Raw genomic sequence first — 22665 nt, 5'->3', positions numbered from 1 at the left:
CACCAGTTTTAGGCCTGGCCACCCATGAAAAACCCCAGTCTGGTAAAATGGGTGCTCTCACTCCCAGATCATGCTGAACCTGGCTCTGAGGCATTTCTTTGGGAATAAAATGACCTGTTTCAAGGGTTGGGTTGCTGTCCGGATGACCATACAATACAGATAAACAAGCTGGTCTGTCCAGTTACCATCCATGTAGAAAGGTGCCATTTCCACTCTGTGATGACCTCACAGCTGAGGTTGCAAGGATGGAAACAGCGCAACTAATATGAAAAATTGAGGCGCCAACAGAATGGGCAAGCTCCCTAGTATTGTGGAGAAAAATAATGGCTAAGCTACACATATGCTTAGATCCAAGAGACCTCCACAAAGCTATAAACAGAGAACATTTTAAACTGCCAACCAGAGAAGAGATTATGGCTCAATTTGGGAACGCACAATATTTAAGAAAATTGGATGCCTCCTTAGGTTTTTGGTAGCTAAAATTAACTGAAGAAAGCTCAAAACTATGCACATTTAACACCCAATTTGGAAGATACAGATTCTTATGCCTACCATTTAGCATAGCTTCCGGACCAGATGTGTACCACAAAACCATACATATGATCTATGAACATATTATGGTTTTGACACCTCAATGAATGACATCATCTGGGGCTCAACTAAAGAGGAGCATGATTGTAGAATTCAAGCAGCGAGAGCTGCAAATCTGAAATTAAATAGGGAGAAATGTGGTTCAGGTGTTACCGAACTGACTTTTGAATGTGTCAAACCTGATAAGAGGAAGGTTTCAGCCATCAAAATGATCCCACATCCCCAGTCAAAGAAAGATGTCCAACGATTCCTGGGAATGGTTAATTATCTTGGAAAATTCATACCTCTTTGGGGAAAAGCCTAGAAAATAAAAAAAAAGAAAAGTACTGGGGTGCAAAACAGGAGGGATCATGGGTTTGAAACAACAAATGCAAGAGCCAGTGTTGAAGTTTTACACCCCAGCCAGGCCTATTGAAATTTCAGCAGATGCTTCACAGTCTGTGTTAGGTGCAATGATTTTACAGAAACAAAGTGATCATTGGCAACCAGTGGTGGATGCATCCAAATCACTGACTGTTGAGGAAACCAGATACACACAGATTGAGAAGTAGCTTTTAGGAATATTGCTTGCCTGTGAACAATTCAATCAATAATATTTACAGCCGGATAGTAGATGTTGAAACAGACCATGAACATTTTGTAGCATTGTCTGGCCAACCACGGAATGGCTGTATCTTAAGCATTCAAAGAATGATGATGAAACTCAAAAAATATTATTTGATTGTGATCTACATGCCCAATAAATTCACGTTTACTGCGGGTGCACATTCCAGCGTGGTGAGTCCCACTATGAAACCAGAGAAGACCGCCGAGATAGAGATGCAAGCCTATGTAGCTTTGATTGTAAAGTCAATTCCTGTGGAGAACAAAAAACTGCAACAAATAAGAGGGGACAGAGAAAAAGACAAATCATTGGGGATCCTTAAAAAATTTCCATGAAGAAATAAGCAGTAGCTATCCAAGTATAAGAGACTATTTTAACTTGCTGTGATAGATGGGGTGATTTTCAGGGGCAGAAAGGTTGTAATTCCAAGCAGCCTTTAGAAAGAAATGCTGTGGAAGATCCACAATGGTCATTTAGGAATTGAGAAGTGCAAACAACGAGCATGAGAGGTGATGTATTGGCTGTGGATCACTCACAACATTAATAATGCTGTAGGAAACTACTTTTCATGATTGAAATACAAGCCATGTCAACAGACAGAGCTGCCGAGACCTCATCCAGTTCCACAAAGGCCTTATGAGGTGGTAGGTACTGAGTTATTTACCTGGCAATCAAAGGATTATTTAATAGACGCAGATGAGTATTCTCTGTATTCAGAAATGTGTACATTGCACAGTGCTAGTAGTGAGTCAGTGATAGCCATCATGAAGGGAATATTTTCCAGACATGGAAATCCAAATGAAGTCTTTAGTGATCTACCAATGTGATATATGCCATCATGTGCCAGCAATGCACCTCTGCCATGTACATTGGCCAAACCGCAGTCTCTATGCAAAAGAATAAATGGACTCAAATCAGACATCAAGAATTGTAACATTCAAAAACCAGTAAGAGAACACTTCAGTCTCCCTGGACACTCAATAACAGACTTAAAAGTGGCAATTCTTCAACAACAAAAAACCTTCAAAAAACAGACTTCAACGAGAAACTGCAGAACTGGAATTAATTTACAAACTGGACACCATCAAATTAGGCCCGAATAAAGACTGGGAGTGGATGGGTCACTACAAAAAGTAGTTTGTCTTCTGCTGATACTCACACCTTCTTGTCAACTGTTGGGAATGGGCGAGGTCCACCTTAATTACATTGGCCTCGTTAGCACTGACCCCCCACACACACTTGGTAAAGCAACTCCCATCTTTTCATGTGCTGTAAAATATAGACACACACACACACTGCTTACTGTATTTTTCACTTAATGCATCTGATGAAGTGGATTTTAGCTCACAAAAGCTTATGCCCAAATAAATTTGTTAGTCTCTAAGGTGCCACAAGGACTCCTCATTGTTTTTTCTTTAGTGATAGTGAGCCACAATTTTCCAGCACAGATTTTAGGCAATTAAAATTGGGATTTTTGTTATAAAACATCAGATCCAAATTACCCCCTTGAATAGACTTGTGGACAGGTCTATACAGACAGTAAAGAACCTTATGAAAAAAAGACTTTTGATAGTGGGAGTGATTTCCATAAATTTTTATTAGTTTACTGCAGTTCACCTCTGGAGAATAGTGTTACAGCTCAGCTGTTAGTGGGAAGAAGGATCAGATCTAATTTATCAATCACTGATAACTTGCCAAAAATCTCATGACAATGAAACCATATGGAAGATGAAAGAAAAATCAGAAGTGGAAGCAGAAATTATTTTGACAAAAGGGCCCGTGACCTTCCTTCTCTTAATCAGGTGATAGAGTGTGCCTGAGGAATCACACACCGCTAATGCTTGGGAACAAAGGGGACCATTAAAGAACAGCTGCATTCAAAGTCTTATGTAGTCCAGACAGGACAAGGGGACACATTTCAGTGTAACTGAAGGAATCGAAGAATAATTCCAGAAAGTTCCAAAACGCTGACACAGTAGATGTGAACTCTGGCATTTACCAACAAATGGATCGTTTATCATCAACAGACAAAGGAGAAACTGGCAAGTAACAAAGACTCTAATGAAAAGCTGACAGTACTGTGAAAATCAAAGAGGGAGAGCAAATGTCCTGAAAGACTCAGGCTAGGTCTACACTAGCACTTTTGTCAGTATAACTTATGTCTCAGGTGTGTGTGTGTGTGGGGGGGGGGGGACGACAAACCAACCCGAGTGACATAAGTTACTCCGAGAGAAGCGCCAGTGTGGACAGCACTATGTCAGTGAGAAATGCTCTCCCACCAACATAGCTACCACCGCTCATTGGAGGTGGTTTAATGATGTCAATGAGAGAGTTCTTTCCCATCGGCATGGAGCAGCTACACGAGCGATCTTTCACTGCCACAGCTGCATCAGTACAGCTGTGCCGCTGTAAGCGCACTAGTGTAGACATGGCCTCAGATGTCTGAAACTGCCTGGAGAAGGGAGTGGTAAAGGCTCACTCCGGAGTGGTGTGGTGGTAACTTCTCACATCTAGGTAATTGACACATTGGGTATATGGAATTGTGCTAGTTGGGTTGTTATTAGATAGTTGTTTATATAAGAGCTGACTTTTTTCAAGGAGGGAAAACGTAGATCTAGATTTGCTAAAGATGATAATTTAGAGAGCTTCTCTCATAAGGGACAATATTTGAGTATAGGAATTTTGAGACATGCCCTGGAAGCAGGAGGCTGAAAACAAAGTGTAGTTGTGTACAGCACTTTACCATGGACATTCTCTAGGGGGGTTTTTTGTTTTGTTTTTAAATAAAAGTTTTTTCCTTTCTCATTCGCTGGTTTGTTGTTTAATGAACCCCAGATCATTACACAGCGGTGGTTGGAAAAGCAGCCAAGACGCATGGCTGTAAAGTGGGTCAGAAATAGAGCCAGTGAATGGGACAGAAATAAAGGCTGTCAAAAGAGAAAAGCGTATGTCTCAAAAGAATTAGAAATAAATGAAAACAATTTCATTTTGTTCAAAAAGGTGCACAAAATTCTTTTTTTTTTTTAATTAAAGAGAATAGTTTTGATGGGTAAAAACCCACCTTATTCACATTTTTTACTCCTCCCCTTTTTGCTGATAGAATTTGAAATATTTTAGTTTTGATTATTATCATTTAACGTGAAAATGTTTATCAAAAGTGAAAATAATTTGCACTTTTCTCTGAACCATCTGGTACTGGCCACTATCAGAGCAGGGGTTTTGTACTAGAGGGACCATGAGTCCGATCCAATCTAGAAATTCCATCGTTCCTGTGTTTTTTGTAAAAGTAAAATGGTTAGTTCTGGTGTCCTGATCTAAAGAACTTTCATATGATACCTTCATTCATTTTTTTCATCCTGCACCACTGCTGTATTCTTGAAACAGCTTTAACGTTCCGTCCCATAGGTGGTTGCACTTCACTGGCTGGAAGAATGATCGGGATATATCCCTTACTTACCTCACAAGGTTGCTATGCGGCTTAGGACTGGTCAACACTTGAAATGCTACACTTAACACTTCAGTGTAGACACTACCTACGCCAATGGGAGAGGTTCTTCCATCGACATAGGCAATCCACCTGCCTGAGAGGGAGTAGCTAGCGCTGTCTATACCAGGTGTTAGGTTGGCTTAACTCCATTGCTCAGGGGTGTGAATTTTTCACACTCCTGAGCAACGTAACTATGCCAATGTAAGTTCCCAGTGTAGACCACCCTCAGTTAGCTATTGTTCATAAAGTACTGTTATCTTCTGAGGAAATGTGTTACAGGTGCAAAAATATCATTGAGCTGATCAATGTAGAAAATTATTCTATCTGTGATGGGGGCTCCAAGTGCCAAGCTGGGCCACCCCATTGGCCCAGTTCAGGGTTGGAACACCCCATTACCCAATCATCAGGATTTCTTGCTAGTTCAGGGAGTTGCAACAAGGTAGGCTCCAATTCCCTGGCAGAGCTGCGTAAACAAACAGTCCGTAACCCCTCAGCCTCCAGGCTGGGACCAACAACCACAACTGGAGTTCTGACCCCCTGGACAGGGCAGAACAACTATCAGCCTGTAGCCCATGGGCAGAGCAAAACAAACAAGCAGTCCATGGCCCATAAGCCTCTGGGCTGGGACATAGAGCAGACAGCAGCCACGCCTGGGGGCCTATGGTAGGGGAACCCAGCCCCATCTTCTCCACCAGGTTCCAACCTAGGGCCCCATGAAGCCAGGGACCTGCCCATTAGGGGTTCAGGCATCAGCCTCTACCACCTTCCCTGAGTCACTTCCTGCTACAAGTTGCATCCTGAATACCTCCTCAGCTGGCAGCAGCTTAATTTCTCTGTCAGTCTCCGCAGTCAGCAAGTCATCTGCAGCGTAGTCCAAGTCCACATGCTCTGCCACCTGGAGCATCACCAGCACCTCTACAGGAGTCTGCAGTCCACATCCTTCCTCCTCTGCAGCCAGCCCTATCTGAGTTGGGCTGCCCCCTTTTATCTGGCTCTTCCACCTAGAGCATGTGCAGCAGGGGAAAGGGGGTGTGACCAATATATATTATCACTGCCCCCTGCTCATGATGAGAGAATTCTGCAATCATATCCCCGTTTTTATCTTTTGAAGGCTTTTCATTGTCATTGAACAAGGAAGGCATCGTACTGATGAGGTACGTTTTGCATGGTCTTTGAGGTATGAGGAGGAACTGCCTCTTTGAACTGGTGAAGAATTGTATTTAATTCTGCATCAAGTTTATGTAAGCCTTAGGTACATCCCACCATATCATATATTAACATACCCAGAATGTCCTTTGAATAACGCACCTGCAAACTGTACTGTGTAATGATTATTATTTGCATGCTGCCATAGATTTACATGTATATGGAAAAAACAGGCAATATCACAACATGGATTTTCATCTGTTCCCTCATATGCATCTCTTTATTTCATTACAAATTTGCATTGGTTCTGCCTGAAAGATTTAAAGTAAACTAAACTACTTGCTGGTGGCTCTGTGTAGTCGTGCAGGTGGCACACTTCAGCTGGGGGTGGGGCAGAAGCAGCCAGGGAGACGGTGGAAACCTGCAGCTAATTAGGGTGAGGCTTGTTAGGAAGCAGCGGCTGGGGCAGCCCAGATATAAGGAGCTGCCCAGCAGAGCAGAGGGGAGTCTCTCCCTGACAAGCAAGGGAGGAGGACTGGCTCCCAGGGATAGCAGTAGTGATAGAGCAGTGCTGGGCAGGCTCAGGGGAGCAGAGGGTGAGCTCTGGCCTGTTACTTGCTAGGTTGCAGGCCCCTATCAGAAAGGGCCAAGAAGGTGTAAGGGGAAGTGGCCCAGGGACAATAGGCAGACAAGGGGAGAGAAGGAGGGCAGAAAGGCTGCCACTAGAGGGTCCCTGGGTTGGTACCCAGAGTAGCGGGTAGGCCTGGGTCCCCCCCTTGCACTGCACCTGGCTGTAGAGGAGCATAGCCAATACAGACTGCAACTTGCTCCTGAAGTGAGGAGCTAGACTTTGGGTTGTAGTTGGCCCCTGCAGTGGGTGCAAGCCAAAGGACTGCTGTGACCCCTGGAAGGGGGGTGAAAAAGAAGTAGTGGGCAGTGCTGAGCGGGGGAGCAACGTGGGTCCAAAACTGCAGAGTAGAGCAGACAATGGGCAAAACACCACCCGCAGAGGGGCCTCTGGAGCTGAACTGAGCTAATTCCCGGAGCAACCATCAGGTGATGCTGTGACGGTGAGTGCTGTGCCATTACACCCTGGAATTGTCCTGAGGTGGTTCTTCTTATTTCTGCACTGATCAGTTGTAAAGGCAATATCACAAATTTTATTTTTCAGGTCAAGGAAATGTCAGGGAAAGATCTGTACTTTTGGAGCCTAAGGCGTGTTCTAGCCATAGGTAGTTTGTTTTTGTTTTAAATCTCTATTTACACTGTAGTTTGTTGCTGACTTTTAGGTTTGGAAAATTGCCTATTTGGTTTCTGAGGCAGCAGCCTGAGTTGTTTTGAAACTTGGCTGTGAATAGAATGCAAAGGGAACCTCCCACCGCCACCCCCGTCAAGTTTATGCATCACTGACCACGCTAAGCATGTTATTCTATACTGTATACTAGGGATGGATAAACTGGTTCGGATAAAGTAAGAACTGATGGTGCTAGTATCTTCATGTAATTTTAACCAAGCCTTTTTGAATTTAGCATGGAACAAAAAACGCTGATGCTGCAAATGCTTGTGCATATGAGCAACTCCACTGAGTTCAGTTTGCAGGATTATGGCCGTAGTGATCAAGAGGCCTTAGAGCATTGTATCTCGATTGTACATTTTCATTATAGTATCCAGCTTATGGCTTTGGTTGCATGCAATGCTTTCTAAACCTACACTGTAAGGCATCTGTTAGCAGCAGTGTTTAACTGTGCAGGTGATCTGATTCACACCCACTGTCCTGGGGTGAATTCAGGGAGAGTGCTGCTTCCTGGGGGCTGCTGTACAGAAGTTGCCTTATTGCTGCTCATTAGCCTGGTAAAAAAGAGCAGGTTGCAAATTTGCAGCCAGAACTTTGTTCTCCCTTGAATTTTTTGTTCATTTCCCCCCCCCCCCCCCCTCCCCAACTTTCCTTAACTTTTCCTTACTTGGACTGAACATTCTCCTCCCTCCCCCCCCCTCCCCCAGTCATTACTTGCCCCTCCTCTTCTTCTCCCTCCCCTACCTCCTTTCTCAAAATGGAAAAATAAAGGGAAAGGCAAGAAAATGATGGAGATGGAAAAAGAGAGGGGCATTAGTGTCAAAGGGAGGCCCTGACTGGAGCCTCCTCCTGTGACAGGCCACATTGCAAGTGGACCTGCCTCAGTTTGCCTCCTTCAGAGTCCCCAGAAATAGTTCAAATAGTCTTTCTGAGTACTATGGTCCTGGGGGTTGAGGGGGGGGGGGGGTTAATTTACTACAACACTCCCATGCACCTAAACCGTAAGAGAACAAGTCCAAACGCCAAGTCCTATAACTGTAATGCTAGCAGACCCCCGGCGTAGGCAGGCGGGATCAAACCTGGGACTTCTGGAGCTAACTGCATGACCATCTACTGCATGAGCTAAAAGCCACATGTGCTTTAGCTAAGGCCGTGGCAGACAGGGCTGGCTCCAGTCACCAGCTTACCAAGCAGGTGCTTGGGGCGGCCACTTAGGAGAGGGGCGGCAGGTCCAGCTGTTCGGCGGCAATTTGGCGGACGGTCCCTCACTCCTGCTTGGAGCAAAGGACCTCCCGCTGAATTGCCGCTGCAGATCGCGATTGTGGGTTTTTTTGTTTGTTTGTTTGGCTGCTTGGGGCGGCCAAAACCCTGGAGCCGGCCCTGGTGGCAGACTCATTAATCTCTAAGTGGCCTTGGTGCCACTAGAGGGGACAAGACACCACACCCAGGAGATGTATGGGTTACACAACCATAGCCCCAACAGTACATCAAGAGGACCCCAGCATCTCTCACCGTGCCCCATTTTTCCAGCTTTCAGCTCTTTCTTGCCCTTTGACTTCATTTCTCTGGCTTTGAGAGCCGGCAGGCATCACCTTCTGCTGCTTTCAACATTTGGCCCTCTCCAGCCTTGGTTCTCTGGTTACACACATGACCTGAAGAAGAGCTCTATGTAAGATCAAAAGCTTGTCTCTTTCATCAACCGAAGTTGGCTCACTAAAAGTTTACCTCACCCATCTTCTCTCTAATATCCTGGGGCTGACACTGTTACGACAATGCTGCATCTAACACAGGTAAGCTTTTATCTATACAGTGGGCTAGATTCTCTGCAGTGGCTACAAATGGCACATCTACTGTGCCCATAAAAGCAGCTGTGACAAAGGGAGAATTCAACCTAGAAAAGGTCAAGCAGAAATACAGCTGCTTCTCTCTCCCAGGGATTCTGTTAAGGCGAGGCAGCCTTAAAATCAAGCCAGATAGCCCTGCCGTAGGCTGCCTAGCAGATGTGCTCAATCAAAACATCTGTAACAAACCTGTGGGCTTATTACTAGGCACTGTGTTAGCCCCAGCTCAACATCCAGCCAGCAGAGAACTCTGACCTTCAGGGTACAGGAAAGGGAAGAACATGAAGTCAGAGGTGATTAGGCTCTGGAGATACCCAGAGACTGCATTAGTGGCTTAGTGCAGGAGCCACAGGCCGAAGACAGCAGCCTAGGGGCTGGGGATGGTGGACAGAGAAACATCCTGTGCTGGCAGGGGGCCAGCAGTAGCTGCAGCAGGAGAATATAGGTCTGAGGTTTGCTGGCCAGAGAACAGTCCAAAGGCATTACAATAATGTGGTTATCTGTAGACCCCTGTACTGAACTGCCCTTAGAGGCTGGGTCTAGCTAGTGGGTATATCTCCAGTACATAGTCAACATGGGTTTAGGGGACCTGCACCTGCAAACTCATTCTTTCCAAGCTCATGCTTGAGCATCCACACCACATTGCTATGTGAGCTTCATACCCATGCCGATCCACAATGCACTACGCAGACATGAGTTTGACTTTGCTGGTTCTGGAGGCACATCCCAGGGTTCTTAGCGCACTTGTTAACTGTAGCTACTTTAGGTCTTGTTCACGATGTATTCTGGGAGCACTTGACTGGAAGTGCTCTTAGCCCACCAATACAACTGGCCAAGCCATTTTTGGGTTTTCATGCTCCCTGCAACTAGAGTCAGTCACATGGATTCAGCACTGGTGGAAAAACTTCTCCTGCTCATGCTTTCCCTCCTGTTCTGGGAATCAGGCAATGCAACTGTGAGATGCATGTTGTGGTGGCAGTTTTTGTCCTGTTGAAGATACCTCTTGGACGGGATACAGACAGCAGCCATGACCCAGCTGATGCTGCTCATGCCTGTTTCCATAACTGCAGATTCCCCATTGTGTGGATGGCTGCTTCTGGAGCAGGGCCACGAGCACAGACTGGTGGGATCACATTGTCATATGGACCTTTGATGACCAACCGTGGGTCCAAAACTTCTGCATGAAGAAGCAGATAGCTGATCACACAGTTCCAGGAATTTCTCCAGCCCTCCAGCATCAGGGCACATGCATAATAGAGGCCATGCTGGTCCAGATACAAATTACTATAGCCTTTTGGAAGCTGGCTACCCCAGACTGCTACAGGTCCTTGGTTAACCAGTTTGGTGCTGGCAAGTCAACTGCAGGGGTTCTGGTAGTGGACTTTGTGCGGTGATGAGGACTATGATTTACCCAAAGGTGGCAGGCAAAAAGAACGTTCCTGAAATAACTGCCAGCTTTGAGAGATTGGGCTCTCCCACCTGTGCTGCGGCTAGCGCTCACGTGCCTATAGGTTGTCCTCCACAAGGAGCACGAGTACATAAACTGAAAAGGGTCCTACTCCATCATTATGCAGGCCCTAGTCCACTACAGAGGCAGGTTCGTGGACATAAACATGGGATCTACTGACCAGGTGCATGATGCGAGAGTTTTCCTAAAATCAGGCCTCTACCTTCATGGTCAAGCTGGGATATTATTCCCACCAACTGGCATTATGGATGAAATCACTGTCCCCACTGTTATTTTAGGGGGCCCCACATACCCCCTTTTTGGCATGGCCTGTGAAACCATGCCCTGATTTCAGAGGGCTTGGCAAAAGAAGGTTCAACTACATGCTCAGTAGCTGTAGGGTGGTGGCGGGATGTGCATTTAGCAGATTAAAATCCCATTGGCGCTGCTTTTACAACTGTCTGGATGCCAAAGTTGTCAATGGTGGCCCCACCACCCTGGGACAGTCCCCCCCCAGCGACAATCGAGCACCACACTAGGCTGCTCCCAGCGCTGGGCCGAGCCACCAGGCTGAGTCAAGTCGTTTCCTCCCAAACCCCTCCCACCCCAGAGCGCTGCACTTCTCTTGCCCAAGCACCAGGCTGAGCTGCCCTCCCCCAGCACCGGGCCGGGCCAGCCCCAGCACTGGGCTGAGTCAAGTTACCCCCCCCCCCCCCCCCCCCCCCCACACACACACACACACACCTGGCCAGAGCGCTGGGCTGAGCCGAGCTGCTCCCTCCTGCTCGAGCGCCAAGCCCGTGGCCCTAGTGCCCAGGAGCCGCCTCACTTCCCATCAGACTCCCCCACCCGCTGCTGGCTAGCAGCATCCGTCCTCACTCCCCCGCCCCCAAAGAGAAGCAACATGTTGAGCAGCGGGGACCTGGGGGCGGGGGAGGTGGAGTGCAGGTAGGCAGGCAGCAATAGCAGCAGGCGGTGGGTGGGGAGGCCTCAGGGAAGGGGCGTGGCCACTGCGGTCCAGGTGTCCCTCAGGGCCGGCTGCCAGGGAAGGCAAAGGCCTATTATACCCCCTGCCCATGCTTCAGTCCAATTTTAGTTTTAAAAAAGGAAGTATTGCTCTATATAAGGCCTCCCACTCCTGTGTCCCCTAAGCTGCATTAGCTATAGAGGTTTATGTTTTAGAGACATAACAATGTACAAATATCATTAAATAGCTGTATTTTTAAAATGTTACTTCTGTTTACATACTTGTGTATATTGAAATTTTGGCAGAAATAGTGGTGATTTCTGTAACTTGGGGCTTCTTTTTATAAACTGTAATGTTATAATGAAGAATGTGACTCCCCCCCCCCCCCCCCCCCAGTTAGGCTCCAATCCAGCAATGTGGAAGGACCCCTGCACACACACACCCCCCATCCTACTGAAGTGTCTGTTTGCAAGCATCTCATTGCACACCTGGGACCTTGCTCAATATTTGTACCATGTGTAAAGATATAGGGATCTGATCTTGTGAGGGGCTGATCACCTTCAGAATTGGGCCTAATAAAAAGCTGCCTATAGAAGTGCTGAGGATGATTATTGCTTGTTTCCTTAGGTAGAGACTATGGGAATGGTTCTGCTTCGTTTGGCGTTGCTGCTGCTACTAACCTTCTCCAGTAACAATGTGGAGGGAGAGCGAGATCAAGAGGTGTTTTGTGGAGGTTAGTGGTTGGTTGATTTGGGTTGGGATTTTTTTGCATTCTTATACTTTGACATTTCACAGATAAAAACTCTGCCAAACGTAGGTGCCATACGTAGGCCCTCTAAACATCGGTCCTCTATAAAAGCAGCCTGATTTCCAGAGGTGCTGAGTGCTAGAGATGGTCAGGAAATGGAGCTGGGATGGGGGGAATTTTGCTAACATTTTTTTAGAAATGTTTGTTTCTGGTTTTTGTGCATTTTTCTGACCAACTTTCCTGAGCACTCATCACTCTCAAAATCTTGTCTCTGCTGTATGGAGGGAGGTCCAGCAACTTTGCTGGTAGCTGCTTACTTTCTTCTTCCTGGAGGATACCAGGACTCTTTTTTTTTTTTTTTTTTTAAAAGGCCAGTCCACCTGGGAAATTCCATGAAGGGCTACAGTCCCCATGGTGCTCCAGGGCAGGAAGAGGATGACCATTATTTTTTACATTAAAAAATAATGTTCTATGGTGGCTAAACCTCCCTGTCTAAGATATGGTGAAAGAAAGGGAGACCATTCAGACCAAACTGCACTTTTCTATACAACATCCTTCCTTAGGAACTCCACACCGGAGTGTGGTGGATGCACCCAGCTGCACTGGGGAGATGTTAGCTGGTTGTTTATGGTGTGAGAATCAGCCATGTAAAGGTAACATTATCGACACTTAGCACTAATAGCCCTTTAAAGTGACTGGGGGATTTTAGTACCTCTCTTAGTGCTGTATTCATCTCTCTGCAGATTCCATTTTCTTTGCAGTCAGGATTAGAGTCTTAATTTTTAACCAAGTGCTATCTTAGATCCTGTTGAAGGCAGCAGAATCTCTACAGGGAGACTCTGAATTGTTAGAATTTCATATTTTTCTGTACCTGCATAGACCCCTTGTCCTTGCACGCAAGCCACCAAACAGTATCATCTGGCATTGATACTTCAGTCACTACCAGCCTAGAAGAGATTCAAACCAGTAGCCCAGATAAGAGAGGCTCCACAGCCTCTTGTCACTTTCTTCAGCCATCCGATCCCCTCCCTAGCCCTTTAAATCATACAACCTTGCCTATGTCCCTGCATCCTGCAGCTCTATCGTCTATTACAGCTCTAAATTGGCACTTCTGAAAACAGTGTCTCTGGAGCAGCTCCTCCCGAAATTGCAGTTTGGTGCTGAGCAGGAAGAGAGGTCTGGCATGCTTGAGAGGTAGCATGGAGGCATTTAAAACGCCATTGAACTAGGCAGAGAGAGCCTGGCTTTGTTCAGGAGTATTGCCTGTATACAGGGCTACCCATATCGCACCTTTCATCCAAAGCTCTCTCGTCTCGTTGGTGATTCCACCTGGCTCCAAATAACAAGGCTTTGGCATATATTGACAGTAGTGCACACAAGGGGAAAAACTCTCCATCTGTGGTCTCATAGCAGAGAGACAAGTGGCTGAATTTCTTAACAGATGGCTTAACAAACTACAAGAAACACGTGTCCCCCTGAGACAAATAACCTGACATCAGATCGTTTCAACAACATATTGAAATAAATCCTCCCTCATGAATGCTGGGGCTTCAGATGCAGCCATATCTCAGTCCCAGGATCCCTTGACAAAGCTTTGGGTGGTGCAAGCACAACAGTTTTGAGAGATACCACCCTGCATTCTCTGCAAGCAGCAGAACGAACCAGGGTGGCAGGCTGAGCAGTGACTGAAACGGCCTACAGATGCACAGTGATTAGAGAAATTGGGAGCTGAGGCATTAGTACCTGTCCACCAATATTAGGTCTATTTAAGCCCAATAACCTCTTTGTTCTGAGAACTGTTTGTTTTGAACTTTGATAGTTGTATCATTTTAACTGGGTGGGAATATATTTGGGCTGCCTATTACATACAGAGCTGGCACTGTCACCTGTAATGTTTCCCGACATCTCCCACTACACTAATCCTGTTTTCAGTTCCTTATAACTTTGCCAAACTTTCACTGTTTGGGCTGAAATTTTCTATGCCAGATGCCTGCCTCAGGCTGAAATTTGGGGGGAAATTTCAGCAAAAATGGTTCTCATTCTAAGAATGAGATTAGGCAAAATCCTTTTTTTCCCCTCATGTTAAATTTTTTTTACAGCCTTTTCATTGAGAAGCTTTAATGCCCCCATGCTTTGCAGTGGGAACTTGACACTTGGTTCTGAGCCTCTGAGGTTTACCCTGGTTTCAGGGATATGCCTTCTGCTGCTCCTGGCTTTAAAAAAAAAAATAAAAAGGCCAAATTGTACATCTTTGAAAAATTGCCGTTCACATGCGCTCAGTTAAGACTTGTTAGTTTGGCAACTAAATTCTGCAGCAATTGCACTGAGCATGCTCCAACTGAGGGCTGCAGGGGCTGAGCAGGACTTTCCCTACAATTGCTGACCTAACTGCTATGAATCACTGTAATGCTGGGCACTGGAACTGAGAGCAGGGAGACTGTCTCAGCTATGCTCTCAGTGATCCCACCTCTACCACTCAGATATTGAGAAAGAGAAAGCTGTCTGAAATGCAGTTGGGACAAGAGACAGACCAGGAATGGAAGCAGTGGTGCTGGAACAAGGGGATCCCGGGGGCCAAGGCCCTTACTTTTTTGCCAGGGCAGACCCCATCTCCTCCCCGCCCCCCCCCGAGGCCTCATTGCCCAGCCAGGCCAGCAGCTGGTGGAGCCCAACCAGGGAGCCCAGGCAGTTGTGGGAGCTGTGTGGACCCCAAAAGCAGCCCCCTGCCCATGTCCCCACTCCCCGCCCAGGGCAGGTGGAAGTGGAGGGTCTGTGACTCCATGCCAGCTCCCCACAGCTGCCCGTGCGGCTTTGTCTCTGACCTGGCTCAGGGCAGGAGGTGGGGGTTTGGAGCCAAAGCCCAGCTATGGTAAGAGCCACGCACAGGGCCGGCTCCAGGCACCAGCCTGGCAAGCAGGTGCTTGGGGCGGCCGCTGCGGAGAGGTATTCGGCGGCAATTCGGCGGACGGTCCCTCACTCCCACTGGGAGCAAAGGACCTCCCGCCGAATTGCCGCTGCAGATCGCGATCGCAGCTTTTTTTTTTTTTTGGCTGCTTGGGGCAGCCAAAACCCTGGAGCCGGCCCTGGCCACGCAGGCAGCTGTGAGGAGCCAGGGACCTCCATCTGCCCTGGGTGGAGGGCCTGGGAGGTGGGGACATGGGCCAGGGGCTGCTCTCCTCAGGCCCCGCCCCCCACAGGCAGTGGAGGGTCCACTGCAGCTCCCCACAGCTGCCTGGCCCTGTGCGGGTCTTGTCTTATGGCTGGACTGTGTCTCTGAGGCCCCACCCACTGGCCAGAGCCAGGTTGGGGACAGAGCCACGGAGACAGCTGTGGGGATTGGGCCCCTCCACCTGCCCTGGGTGGGGGGTCCAGGCAGTGGGAACATGGGCAGGGGGCTGCTTTTAGACCACTTTTGGGAAGGCTCAAACACCCTTGAGTGGAAGTGAGATGAGGGGGTGATATTATCCCCATTTTACACATGGGGAACTGATGCATGGAGAGATTAAGGTCAAAAGTGTCCACTAATTTTGAGTGCCCAATTTAGGTGTCTAGGAGCTCATTTTTCAGAGTACTTATTATATAGCTCTTTGTGTTCCAAGCACAGCTCCCATTGACCTCATTTGCAGCTGGGAGAGATCAGTACTTCTGCAAATCAAACCCCAGGGTCTCACGTTGAGCATGCAGAAAATGAGGAGCACACAGTGGCCACCCATGAAAAGATAGGTTTAAGTGACTTGCCCAGCATCATGCAAGAACTCTCTGGCAGAAGCAGGGGTAGAATCCACTTCTCCAGGGCAGCATTCAGCTGCTTTAACCATGAGACCATTCTTTCTTTTCCTATAATCACCTGCCTCATTCACTAAACACCTTCCAACTTCTGCAACAAAGCACTTAGGGTTCTACAGACAACAGCCTCCTTCATGGGTCTCTTCATTCTGGCATTTCCTAACTTATGAGTGTTAAACTTTGCAACCTCAAAGGTGGTTTTTTTGTTTGTTTTTTTGTGTTTGTTTTAAATGTAGTTTGTCTGATTACTTATTTATGAGAGCAAGGTAGGTGAGGTAATTTCTTTTATAGATAATATTGGAAATAGCTTTTATTTTTATTTATGATATACAAAGCTGTGCTGGGTGTTTTACAGCCCAGTACAGAAAGACATGATCCCCACCTCAAGCAGCCATCCAGTATAAAATATATAATTCCTGAGTCAGAGATGCTGGAACTAGTGGTGCTGCCACACCCCCTGGTTTGAAGTGGTTTCAATCATATACAGGGTTTACAGTTTGGTTCAATGGCTCTCAGCACCCCCACTATGCAGATTGTTCCAGCACCCCTGTCCTGAGCAGTTTATATAGTAATTTTCTTCTCAAAACTTCTAATAGTGGCCTAGAAACCAATCTAGATTTAAAAGAAATACCTTCAAACAATGCTGATGTGCAGCCACCTCTGAGGTGGAATATTGCAGTTTTTTAACACTGGCATACTGCACAATTGTCCAGGACAGAAAGTGAAGGAGAGAACATCTTACCACTCTCTTTAATCATATGCAAAAAACTCAGTACAGTTACTTAACCAACAATATAGCCTTTTTAAAAAACAAACTTGTAATTAAATAAAGATTCTGTCTCTTGATGTACTGCAAGCTTCATTTCTGATGTTACAGTTAAATAAAGAAATACGTGTCTGATTAACTGGAATCCTTTCATGCTTATTGCTTGAGTCAGAGGTCTTATAAAAAGTATTTGAGATTTTAAACTGGGATCTGAGGATAGTTTGTACCTGGTCTCTAAGTAGTCTGACTGTGTTGCAATATTCTGTTCTGTGGCTGATAAATTTATTTGTTGGGATGAAACAAATGGTGCTCAGATCTGAAACTTAAAATAAACGTCTTTTTCTGGCTACTTGTACTATATTTGTACTGTTACAAATTCTCAGCCTTGGTTCCTGAACGTCCACACTTTCGGCCACATAATTTGTGATTGAACTAGAATGTATATTTTAGTAAGAGACCCAGTTTTGATTTAAAGATTCCAAATGATAGAGGGAGAGAAACCCAATATTTTTTCCTTAGACTAAACAAGATCATCCCCTTTCCCTCCCCCCTCATCCCTTCTCTGGCTTTTCATTCCCAGAAGACTGCATACTGTCCTCTTTTCATCCTTCATCTTCCTTTCTGAATTTGAATTGGTTTCTATTTTCTAAGTTGCTTTTCAGTTTGGTTAAATTGGAACAGTCCCACCATATTCTGAAACTAAGAATATTTTCTTCTGAAGACTTATGGTATGTTCTCATTATAGAACCTGTTCAGTAGAGTATAAGTAGGTAATCTTCCAGACATAAAAATCCCCTAAACTCACCATTTGTTAAAGAATAATTAATAAAGTATCTAAGATGCTTCAGTCTAAAGCTTGATGTCTAAAGGAGTTAGTGTGTCACATATGACCCTGTTTGCTAGACATTATGGTAATTTCATAGTCAGTAAGTGATATTGGCCTTTGTCCCAGAAGTTGTCTACACTAGGGTTTTGGCAAAAAGTTCCCACCCTTGCTACTACCAGTGTAGTTCCACTGATGGTAACAATAGAGGGAGCTCTAGTATAGACTGGCTACTTGGCTTTTTAGCACTGGTGTCTAACCCTGCTTGGAGCAGATCTAAAGGACAAGGTATTAAATACACTACTGACTGCAGGAGCCTTATCTACACTAATGCTTCCACTGTCGAAACTTTTGCTAAAAATTCCTAATGTAGACACCTTTGCTTTAGTATGTGGGAAAGGGAGGACTTGTCTCAGAATGTGCCTAACTCCTCGGCAGACTCTTGGTCCCTGCTGGGAGGTGTAACCTGTGGCAGTGCAGTCTTGGTGAGATCACCCTCTGAGAAAGGAGAGGAAAGCAGAGACACCAGAGATGGCTGGATCTCAACACAGAACCCAGATTCACACTCCTTCAGCCTCCCTGGACTGTCTTCTTCAGCTCTGGCAGCATGGCTCATAAAGTTGGTATCCTACCATTGGTTTCACCTCCCCTTCACCTTCTGTGCATACACACTCCCCACCTTCACCTTGCATTTAAAAAAACAAAAACACACAGAGGGGAAATTGTTACTGCTCAGAATTAATGACCTGGGAAATCAGGATAAATGTTACATGGAGTCATTGTTCTCTGACACTCTCCTTTCCTTCTAACTAGCCATTCATTCTAGCCTTGTGGAGCCAAGTTTGTAAAATTCCATAGTTTTTAAGTGATTAAACCTATAGGATTCTATTGAAATGACTCAAAACTCTGTAGTAATAGAGAAAGAGATCCTTTTTGAACCATCCCATAGGAGTCCACAAGAGGATAGAAGCCATATTTACAGCCCACAAGTGAGACATTAAAATATGTATTGCATAAGAGCAAGTCTTTAAATAATTTTGACATTTGTAGTGTGATGGTATTTACAAGGGACCTACCAAAATAAAGTCTGCTTTTGTATGAGGAAATCAGTCTAGTTTTGTTTCTTGATCCTGACAGCTACTACATTTGCACACAGAGATTCTCTTTTTCTTTGGTGAGAACTTTCCTTTTCCAGGGACTTAAGGAAAGATCTTGCTCCCACTGAAATCAATGACAAAACTCCCATTGATTTAAATGGGAGTAGGAGCAAACCCTTCAAGCTTAGCTGCATTTTGTTATGAAATCGCTATATGTGCTTTATGAGCTAGGTGGTTAAATAATCAGAAAGCTTTTCTAGCTGATGCTAGAACATAGCTGTGATAGAGGAGAATTCCACTGTACCCCTAAGGAATGGTCTGGTTCCAAAGCCCATATAACTAGTAGATCCTAGTAGAAGATACAGTAACATTTCAGTGAGCTGCTTATTTTATTGGTAAGTTTTAGATACTGTAGAGTTAACAGATTTTTATCTTGCCTGAAATATGCTTAGTCGAGGGCATACTTCAGTATGGCCCCATTGTTAGCAGACCTTCAGCAGCTTGTGTCAAATATCAGTATAATGGACTTACACAGGCTATTGATTTAATGACAACTATTGCTGCTAGGAATTGTTCTAATGTTTTCATTAGACTTAAAAAAATGTTTTAACAACAAGTTCATTCGGAACTGGATAATTGCAAAGCCCTACACTGCTAAGAATCGCATTCCCTATAGAAGTGTAGTTTAGATGATCTTTTTGGAAGATAAGCAGACTAATAATAAAGGCAAGGTTGAGGGGAATTGGGAATAGTCTAAATCTCTTAACAAAAATAAATAAAGTGTTATTACAAATTGTATTATCAATGAAGCTGGCTGAAATTTTTTGAAGTTTTGACCAAAATATTTTCATGGACTTTTCTTTTATTCTTTATTACCATCTCTAATAATCAAAATGTGGCCAGTAGCCTCTTTTCTTATCCCTTTTTGACTATTTGTTTATTATTTTTATTTCTCCCATACTGGTTGTCAGCAGGGATTGAACCTGTGACCTTCAATACAAAAAGCATAAGCCTCTTTTGCTTCAGCTAAAGGAAAAACTCTATTAGCTTTTAGCAGTAATTGGCTCTTTTCCTTTGTGAGCCACTCAGTCAAGGGCATTTTGGGGAGTTTCTCTACTCTCGCATGCATTTTTGGTGCTCACCAAGAGCACGTGCTTTTCTAGAATGGCGGGCTACCATTGACTGAAGTTGGATCTGCTTATACTTCCAGATTAACTAGCTCAGTGTTTTTTCCAACCTTTTTCCATTTGTGGACACCTAAAAAAATTTTGAATGGAGGTGTGGGCCCCTTTGGAAATCTTAGACATAGTCTGTTGACTGCTAGGGGTCTGCGGACGACAGGTTGGTCCACAGTGGTGCTAGAACTAGAGGTTTTGGGGGTGCTGCCACACTCTCTGGCTTGAAGTAGTAATAACAAATACGTGGTTTCCATCATCAGCATCGCCACTATAAAAATTGTTCGAGCACCCCTGCAGGTCTATGGTAATGACAACCTTTCGTGGACCCCTTAGACATAGTCTGAGGATCCCTAGGGGTCCATGTACGACATGTTGAAAACCACTGAACTAGCTCAATGCTAGAACAGCCCATAAACACGTGCGGAGAAGGAAGTTCCCATGGGCAGCTGTTAGGAAGGTTCATAACCCAGCCTCCCCTCCATCTTTCAGTGATGGTGTTTTTCTTCTGAGATGATCTTAAGCTTCTGCTGTGTCTGGTTCAACTGGCTTACCCTTTTCCAATTCAGTTGTATGGGCTCCATTTTTGTTTACTTCATACATTACTGCCATGTTGTGCTGGTCACTGTGCCTGATATGTTGTGTGAGTATGTGCATATTCCCTTCTGCTGCAGGTTTCTTGACTTTCCTTCTAAAGGATTGCAGCTTTCAGGCTCCTTGAGAGCATGTAGTCCTGAGTCTGGTTTTCAGAACTTCTGGGCACCAGCTGCTCTAGTTGACTTAATTTGGAGTCTGGGGTGCTCAGATTAGGTACTCAGAGTACCTAAAAGTAGAGGCTACAATGGGTTCCCACCCTGAGTGCCACCTAGAATTGGGGTACCACTGAGCTCTTGTGACCCAGCCTGGGCTCCCTTTCACACTGTACCATAACTGTAACAGACAGCTAGTACATACATAGTTGGATTCTTAACTCTGTTTCCATTGAAGTCAATGTGAGTTTTCCACCGAGTTTAATTGGACCAGGAGCAGTTACAAAGTTATCTATTTCAGACACATTTTTCATTTTATTCTCTAAGAATGTTAAATAGCTTAATGTTAATACCTGATATATTAATAAATAAGGGGTGTGGGATTCTAATTATGTCAATATTAAAAAATCAGTATCGTGTACAATATAGCATTTCCTGGGTGTAAAGAAAAATAATAGAGTTTTCAAAAAATGCTATTCCTGTCTTAAATAATTGATTTCCCGTTTGTCATCTATTGGGTGTAAATAAATTAATGGAAATATCCTTCTGGTTTTGCAATCGCCAAGACTGAAGGTACCTAATAACAAATATAACTTTGGAGAAAGGAATTTACTGTCTAGTAAGTCTGACTGTGGTCTCACTTACACAGCTTTTAAATCAGCAAAGTTATTCCTGATTTTCCATGGTACGAGATCAAACTCAGAGGTGTGTAAAACTCTGGGCCAGGTCTTGAGCTTGTGTAAATTAACAGCTCCCTGGAAGTCAAGAGAGCTATTTGGATTTGCTTGAGTTGAGGCAATGGTTCTGTAGTGCTGCAACCTCCTACTCTTCTTCCTACGTCTTGTGCTATAATTTTCTTTCTTTTTAACTAAAGAAAATAAGGTCAGTTTGGGAGAAAGAGGAGCTGACTGAAAGAAGGTATTGTATGCTGTACGAACCCCTTGAGGCACATGTTTTGACTGCCTCATCAGAGCATGTTACTTAGCTCACAGTTGTGCATGTGAGGGCAGGAGACCCGAGAGTAAGTAATTTCCCCGTTTCTCTCTAAAATTGTGTTTAGTAGTACTTACAGGGACACCCTGTTCGTTTTGCCTGCAGAAATCATTTTGCATTCCTTCAGCAACTTTAGCTTCTGCTTGATTTCTCTATCTACCTAGAGCTTGGAGTTGGCTAGATGGGTAGATAGGTTTGAAGTTATCCTCTTGTGCATGAATGTCTGCTTGTTTCAGATAAAACGTTCTGACATCTCAAACTTCTATCTTGAGCATATATTAGACACAGTTGCTTCATTCACATATATATATATATATATATATATATATATATATATATATATATATATATATATATATATATAGGCCTTGCTCACAGTGTGATAGTTCAGTGGAAGGTTTCCATTAAAAAACACATTTTGTGCCTGGTTTGGAGGAGGAGGAAGATTTATAACTCAGCTTCACAAATTCACTCTGAGCTGGAAATTGGCTCAGCTTGAGGGGAATTCTCAAGTGCTGTATGTCTATATTTAGAAACAGAGAGGAAGGAGGGTCCTGTGATTAAGGCAGTGGATTGGGACTTGGGAGATAGAAGTTCAATACCTGACTCTGCCACCCATTCACAGTGTGACCTTAGGCAAGTCACTTAATCTGTTTGTGCCTTAGTTTCCCACTTGTAAAATAGGGATGATAATATTCCTACCTTCCCATCCTCCATTCTTGCCTAGTTAGAATGGAAGATGTTTGGGGGACATGAATTACTATGTGTTTGGACAGTGCTTAGCACAATGGGATGTAGGTACTACTGTTATACACAGGGCCGGCTCCTGCGTTTTTGCTGCCCCAAGTGGTGGGGAAAAAAAGAAAAAGCCACGATTGGCTTTTGATTCTTCGGCGGCAATTCGGCAGGTCCTTCCCTCCGATAGGGACCGAGGGACTTGCCGCTGAAGAGCCAGACCTGCCGCCCCTTTCTGTTGGCCGCCCAAAGCACCTGATCTTAATTTAAGTAGCTGTGAACCAGTCAGAGCTGAGTTAGAGTATAGTCCTATTTTACTCCGATCTTTTAAATATATAATTTGTATAACCAGGGCCGGCTCCAGGCACCAGCCCAGCAAGCAGGTGCTTGGGGCGGCCAACGGAAAGGGGCGGCAG

At 45.0% G+C, this 22665-nt stretch overlaps 1 protein-coding gene across 3 annotated transcripts in view; it reads left to right on the top strand.

Moving 5' to 3' along the window:
- Positions 1-6323: 6323 nt before the first annotated feature.
- The window catches only part of CNPY1 (canopy FGF signaling regulator 1), a 74807-nt gene continuing 58465 nt past the window's right edge, over positions 6324-22665 (top strand). The window contains exons 1-2 of one of the 3 annotated variants that reach the window (XM_065582733.1): positions 6324-6898; positions 12005-12110. In XM_065582733.1, coding sequence (XP_065438805.1) covers positions 12014-12110 — 97 coding nt within the window. In that variant the 5' untranslated portion in view covers positions 6324-6898; positions 12005-12013. Of the gene's footprint in view, positions 6899-8785; positions 8913-12004; positions 12111-22665 lie in introns of those variants that run through there. The other 2 variants (XM_065582734.1, XM_065582732.1) reach the window with 2 other exon arrangements.

Source organism: Chrysemys picta, chromosome 2, assembly GCF_011386835.1.
Source record: "Chrysemys picta bellii isolate R12L10 chromosome 2, ASM1138683v2, whole genome shotgun sequence".
Lineage (NCBI taxonomy): Eukaryota > Metazoa > Chordata > Testudines > Emydidae > Chrysemys > Chrysemys picta.
This window is presented reverse-complemented; position numbering and strand designations above follow the sequence as displayed.